The 7454-nt window shown below is 41.6% G+C and overlaps 1 protein-coding gene across 2 annotated transcripts in view; it reads left to right on the top strand.

The window, feature by feature from the left end:
* Positions 1–2376: 2376 nt before the first annotated feature.
* Positions 2377–7454, top strand: part of LOC109467633 (sodium channel protein type 2 subunit alpha-like) — an 80783-nt gene continuing 75705 nt past the window's right edge. For both annotated transcript variants that reach the window (XM_019765668.1, XM_019765667.1), the window contains exon 1: positions 2377–3043. In XM_019765668.1, coding sequence (XP_019621227.1) covers positions 2741–3043 — 303 coding nt within the window. In that variant the 5' untranslated portion in view covers positions 2377–2740. The remainder of the gene's footprint in view (positions 3044–7454) is intronic.

Genomic DNA, 7454 nt, shown 5'->3' with positions numbered 1-7454 from the left:
TGAAAATCATGACAATCCGTCAGCCGGTTCTTGAGTTATCCTCCCTTAGAAGATTTTTAAATAAATTGCCCTGCAGTTCCATAACAAGCTGCTAGGGGACCCAAACTAATGTCTCTACTTCCCTATCCCAAGAGCTATCTACCATTAAAAAATTTGTGACCCTAGCCTGTCCAGATCACAAGATATCAAAACCGGAAGTTCTGCTGCAGTACCAAGGAAAGCCGCCAGGAGGGCCAAAATCTAATAATTTCTAGGTTTCATGAAGATTGATCCCAATCCATGCAGTGCTTCTCGAGTTATCTTGCTAAACCACAGTACACACACACACACACACACAAACACACACACACACACACACACACACAAACACACACAAACACACTCACACAAACACACACACACAAACACACACTCACATAAACGTGAACATTTATTACATTTATTATGATCACATCTGTGATCATGATATAACAATTTATCCAAAGTCATATATTTGCACACATTATAACTATACAGAGGTAAGATGCATTTAAAACATCTGTGATAGCAGCTGACTAAAAACTAGACATTTTGCAAGATTGGCAGAGGAGTTGGGACCATTCCTAGCACCATGGCATACTAGTATCAAACAGCACGTACGGGTGAAGGATAATGTCCTCTAAACAGTAGAATGTGTCGATTAGAAATCGAAAAGAATTATACTAAAATCACACGCTAAAACAATGAGGGGTCACAAGATATTTTCAATATTCTAAATTTTCTGACAAACAACTACCTAAAATAGACATCACTACCTACTAACTATCGCACGTATAATGGACCAGGCTTGACTTTCACTCTATTGCGAACAATAACCCAAAGCCCCTGTGAGTGAGCATGTAGTCACAAGGTTGCTTTGCTTTCTTATCGTTCCCACCACAGCAAGAAGCGATCATGTCTTATCGTGCGGACAGGCAGCAGATAGCGAGGCTGTCCGACACGCTCGTTAGTGCAGTCTGCACAACCATGTTTTATGTTAGCTTACAACAGAAACCATAGCAGTTATTACGTAACTTGTACTGAATGCAGTTAACAACGCAAGAAACAAAATCTTGCTCTCTGGCAAAGCTGTCTGTCTATCTTCGTTAGCCTCTTTGAGTGTCATTTAGCTTAACTGCCGATCATTGCCATTTTGTTTACCAGATTCGTCAAAAGGTTCCCAATAAAGTTTGTGAAACTCGGTCCGTTTTCAGGTAAATAATTGTAAAATGTGGACGAGTTGATGCTGATATTAGAAAGGTTGATTCGCCACGTACCTCGGCGAAGCAATGAGTGATGGGAAGAGCAGAAGGAAGTTGTTTATGAAGCGCATGCAGCTCTGGCGAGACTGTCAGGCAATCCCGCCATATGTATCTCCCGTCCTCCCACAGCAATATCTCAAGGGATCTACTGGAGGCTGAAAATGCCATTTCGCTTGCCACATGCGATTATTATCTGTCGGGTATCCTATAGCTACTGCGACCCAAAATAGCGTAGCCTGTTGCGCTATGAAGACAGACAGATCGCCCTGCCGCCGGTTTTCTTTGAAAGTGCAACAGGTGTATTCTTGTACAGCTCACAAAGCAGGGCAACTTAAGTTGGCAAGCATTTTCAGTTATAAAAAAAACGGACTTTTCTTTATATCTTTTTTTGTAGTAATAATAAAAGTGTGACCGTTTTACTTGGGTATTGCGTTAAGACGTAAATACTACAGAAACAGAAGCTGAGTCTTCGCAGCGTCGCATTTCTTGTTCCCTTGCACCTGCGTGACCCTTTGATTCGCTTGACAGTCTTTGTCCCATTCATTGAACTCTTGCTGTATGTTCGTGCATGCACAGCCTATAGTAAGCTTTTTGCGCATTAATTATTAAAGCCTTAATAATCTAATTGGAAGAGACAGCAGGAGTGGAGGGGCGTGTTTATCTGTGTTTTCTATGGTAGTGAAATGAGCGAATGTCAATTGGGTCTGATTCTAGAGCTGCGTTTTGAAAAACCAGCTGTCGATTAATCATTCTATAATTCCCTGAATAAAGGCTGCTACAATGACGTCATGTGAAATATGTAAGGAAGTAGATTATGAACACCTGCTGAGCTCGCATCCAGAACATTCTGAAATTTCCGTCGTCGTCTGCAAATTTGCGACCTGTGAGGACAACAGTGCGCATGCTCTATTGTTACTGTAAGCCTGTCACGATAGAGTGCCAAAAGTGTAAAGGTTGCACATGTCGGACGGCCAGGCTACATTTACATAACCTTGTCTTTCTCCAGGGGTATCGGAAGTCCTTTAAACCCCGCTACGGTTAGGACAAATGTCCTAGTAGGGAGACATTCCAACCAAGAGGAATAAGATGGCACGAGGGAATAGAGCGGGGATCGGAGGCCGACAGCCCCGCACCTGTTACCGAGAAGCCTGTGGGTATCGCAGCCAGCGAGCTTAATTCGGTAACGAGTCAAGCTTACTTCATGGGAGACAAGAGGGAAGTGGAGGCGGCGATTGGCATTCCTGAGCACGGCCCCGAGGGCATGCGACGATAGGCATGCTCCACACGATAGGTAGCTGCCAAGGAACGGCTCCCGTGCAGCTGGAGGATTAACCGATATTGTGAGCCGTCGGACCTAAGCTTTTTTAGGCTAACACAATGGGTGTATGATGCGTTATGGGTAAGCTGACTGACTGAATGGATGTGTGCGTACACAGCTGGTGAAGACAAAACCATTCAAAATGGAGCGAGCTTACATGTTTCATCCCTTCACTCGGGAAACACTACTGGAGATCGAGCAGAGGATCGAGGAGGAGAAGGCGTACGAGGAAGCTGCTCTCTCTCAGCCCGGCTCTCCGGCCCACAGCCCGCCCGGCTCTCCCGGGCACCACAGCGGCGCAGACCGCGAGGCTCGCCCGGGGAGCGACGCTCCTGACACCGAGTTGGAAGCTGGACGTTCTTTGCCAACTTCACTTGGAAGATTCCCCAAGAAGTTGTATGGGAGACCAGTGGAGGATATCGACCCATATTATCGTAACAAGAAGGTGAGCCCGCGTCTCTGTTTTGTCAGCATCTGTTTACATATTCCTGGTCGAAATTATGTTGACGGAACGGTTAGATCACAGATGGTTGTCTTGAAATGTATCATTTGCCAAATTCTTAAGTTCGCATCCAAATACTGTGCACCTTTACAAACTACTAGCAGTACTCTATTTCTGCCCGAGAAGTCCTGATGACGTTCTCGACTTGTTCCCATCGCCTCCGAACGGGAGGACAAATCCAACTCTACCAACAGATAAAAGAAATATAATATGTGCGACTGAAAAGTCACTATGTTTATTTAGAAGACGATGATGGCTATTCGTCCGACACAGAAGACATGTCATATATCTGTATAATACGTTTTCAAAATTTCATGTCAGCCTGTGTAGGAAGAACACGAAATTTGACAATATATTTTGTTAGTCCTGAACCCTGCAAGGGACCTTCATGCACACGTAATCTATCTTTGCTGCATTCCAGGTGGTCTGTAATTCAAACGTAATTAGGGAACATGAGCGCTGCTAAAACACGCACCGGGGACATTTTAATGCGCCATCATAGATATCTTACAACCTTGTGAATCAACCCACTGATAATTTCACAATAAAGTTTTTTTTTAACTTTCGAGAAAAATTTGCAGACGCCAGTCAATTTCGTAATGTTTCAAACAGAGCGGGATGACCCACCTTTTAATGAGCTTAGAATACGCTAATATGGACGAAATCTTCTTTTCATGACCATGTGGGCAACAGCGGTAATGCGACACATAAATCATTCAGGTACAAGACGGTACGAGAAAACAAGAATGAAAAATAAAGGTTAAGGTTCTGGTTACTTAAATAAACATAGGAATATAACACATAATGTGGTAGTACCTACGAAAGAGGTACGTATGATCAATCTGCCGTCTTGCTTTTCTAATTCTGTGTTATTTCTCTGGGAGCAGCCCTAGAGGTTATCGAGATAGCGTTTCTGTCGATGCCAAATCGTGCTTTGTTCTCACTTTATTTCTATTTTGTTATGCGCTAAACAAAACCAAGCCGGTTATAAGTGACGCAGACCTACACCAGAGGACCTAAGCGCTTCCAGCTTGGCTAGCTAGACTGTTAATGTTTGTGTGAGACTATGACGTCATCTATTGCCGAATATTGAATTCTCGAACAAATGTTTGTTTAGACAGTAAATTTTCAAATGGTGGCCTTTCTTTGTTGAAAGTGTTCTACTGTACATATATGTGGTGATACAACAAGTGAGAAACCGGCCTTTAAACGTTGGATACGTTGGCGTTAGCTGTTCTAGGGTTATTTATAAGGTCACTAGTAACTCAGGTCACAATGGCGGATGGCGGTGATACCAACGATTTTACGAACTACCATCAAGCGGAGTGCAATGTGACTTTGACATATCAAACACCAATCACAAAAATGGAAAATGTGTTCTTAGAAACACCGCCTTATGCCATTCTCATATATACACAGTGTAGTGTAATGGGCAGATGTTATTGGATATTCGTTGTTGTTGTTAGATGCGCTATTTGCATATCAAAGCACTTAACGATAAACGTGTTGACCTTGTAGCAATACAAGGTGATAGACGAAGGTGTGTTTCTAGGATCAACACTTCTACTTCTGCTAGATTTGGAGGTGAAATGACCGAACATTTAGCGGTTAAATCTAGTCTCCACGCCAGTCTGGTGTGGCATGCCATTAACGATCATCCTTTTCCTCTACTGGAACAGGGAAGATCCACGGTCATGGGAAACAGACAGAGATAAGTCGTTATCTGTACCAATTTTGCCGGAATCACCACACGGAAAGCCCGTGTTAACGGCCACGTGAATGTTCCCGGTCTGGTCATTAAAGTAAATCGAAGACAAAATAACTCCCTCACACATGGAGGGAACCATTTATTTTCTAGTTTTCATGTGAGTTTGCGGAGCTCCTTCATTCTACGACGCCTTCATATACACTTAATGTATTTATGATTTTACATTTTAAGCATCATATGATTGTGGGTGTAGCAGTCCACATAGAAAGTGAAATTTCTTGTGCATCAAGGAGAAAAAGTAAGTTCTTGGTTTGATACTGGCTGTCTGGCTTATAGGCGAGGAGTGCAGACGGACGTTTATTATGTGGGCTGGATAGGAGCCGAGAGGTTGACTTTAGGCATTGTAGCTAGTAGTAGTAGTACTGGTGTATAATTGTAGTAGTGGTCGCATTGTCATTAACTGGTGTATAAATGTGAATTCGTTGGAAAAACGGAAATTATGTAATATAATGCAGTAAGAATTGGAAAGGGTGTTATTGTGAAATTTGTCGAAAATGTGAAATCATGCGGACATTTGCAATTATCTGCAGGACAATAGGACATTATATAGTGTCCTTACACGGTTAAATCGCAGTGACTAAACAGGCCAAGGACATGCATAAAATTATAGGGATGCCAAAATGACAGTTGTCTGTTTTTTCCCATTTCATGATTCACACCCCCCCATTTTCCCCTTTAACATATTTTTGTTTGTAGTAAACTAGTATCAGGTATGAATGGATAGAGACATCCAGTAAATGTATCAGTGTCTGGGGAATGAATTACGTGTTGATTTGGGACTGCAAACCACATCAGCAGGGTTGGCAAAGTTAGACATGCATGTTCTTCGTCACTGTAATGCTTGGTGACACACTCGAGCCACATGCAAACGGTTCTTTAGCTGTAGGACGATAAAACCGCACACTCTACGGAGGGTTGTGTCCTACGGACTCTTGTTGGGTTGTAGTTGGCACGAGAGGACGTCCGCTCCCAGCCTGTCACCCGGCATGTATATGCTACTTGTAAAATAGTTGTTTTGAAATGGTGGGAAAAAATTATGATGTTTCTCAATATTAGAATTGGCGTAAGTTTACGGGAAATTTTATTTCTTCTATTCTCACTTCAGTTTTATTTAAAAACCGACTAGCTAACTTCAGTGCCCGAGGAATGAGAGACTGTTCATGATGTTTTGTTCTGCTGAGTGTGAGCGTGCTTATTTACGTCGTCTTAACGTATATTATGCCCTTTTTGGCGAGACATATACGGAAAGTACCGGAAAGAAAAATGTCACAAACGTTCTTTGAATACAAAACGCGGCCAGCGGCGATTTAAATATTTCACGAACAGGTAAAGGCTCAAACAAACAATATATCTGTTGAATGTACGGCTTTACCTGTGGTGGTAGGACAGAAATTTCGGAAGCCATTTCTACTTCATATCATGTATGTATTCAGCGTTGTTCTTCAACAACGATATTTTTTTAATTGCGATTGTATGAGCTAATGTATAAAGGGAATACATCTAATTCGCGCTAAGTTAATACAACATAACTTTTGGAATATGGATGATAAAAGACTTTTATTTTCAACGACGATTGAGTTCGTTTGCGTACAGCTTCTAGAACACCATCGTCCAGTTGTGTGACCTTTAACTCACAGGTTTAACAACGTTTTTAGAGGTCGATGTCATGTGAAGGCTTCCCTACCAGTTGAACTTTAGTCTTGTGTAACAGTTCAAACATTGTATTGAACAGCTAATGTAGTACATAGAACAGGGGAAACAAGACGTCCTTAAGAAACTACAAAGAGCGCAAAGTAATGTGCTTTTATCATACAAGTCCGGGAGGGTATGAATTCGGTGGAGTTGCTTACTTTGTGTCCTGAAGGAATCATCTAGGAGATATTATGATATGATATGATATGGTATGAATCTTTATTGCATGTTCTTGTCCAGATGGGCTAAATGCACAAGAGGATGTCCAGTATTTCATACTGGAACGCTATATTCTAATGCAAATTGCTAGGAATCTATACATTACAATAATACTATAAAATACCTATCATCTACTGTTAGTTGCCCTTTCTTCTCTGTTTTTGAAACATTTGGAAACATAATTACATAGATATTATTTATTAAGGTAAATGTTCAGTGAGGAGCCGTGTGCTTTGCTCAGTTGCAGTAATATTATGTGTTTAACTTACTGTTGAGCTTTGGGACTCAGGCGGAAACAAGAGTTCCACGATCTCATACCTTTGACAAATAATGTTGACGCTTCCGGTGGACGTATGATACATTTTTGCTCATTGATCTCGCAAATAAGATCCTCATTTGCATGAATAATATCTGTTGATCATATTCCCCTCCCAATGACAGTCTCATCTTAAGGAAGAACGCTATTCTAACATCTACTCATAAATTATGCAAATAAGGCCATGACTTGAAAAAATATGTTAAATGATGTTTACATTCACTTAACTTCCTAATGTGTATATTCCCAGCATACCACCCTTATTATATAGAGCAATTTCCCCCTAATTATGCAAATTAGGGTCTCATTTACGTAATCAACATCTGCCAATGGTCCCCTCGTTCTCAAGTGTTTCGTAG

This window comes from Branchiostoma belcheri, unplaced genomic scaffold, assembly GCF_001625305.1.
Source record: "Branchiostoma belcheri isolate BF01 breed outbred unplaced genomic scaffold, Haploidv18h27 scaffold185, whole genome shotgun sequence".
NCBI classification, from domain to species: Eukaryota; Metazoa; Chordata; class Leptocardii; order Amphioxiformes; family Branchiostomatidae; genus Branchiostoma; species Branchiostoma belcheri.
This window is presented reverse-complemented; position numbering and strand designations above follow the sequence as displayed.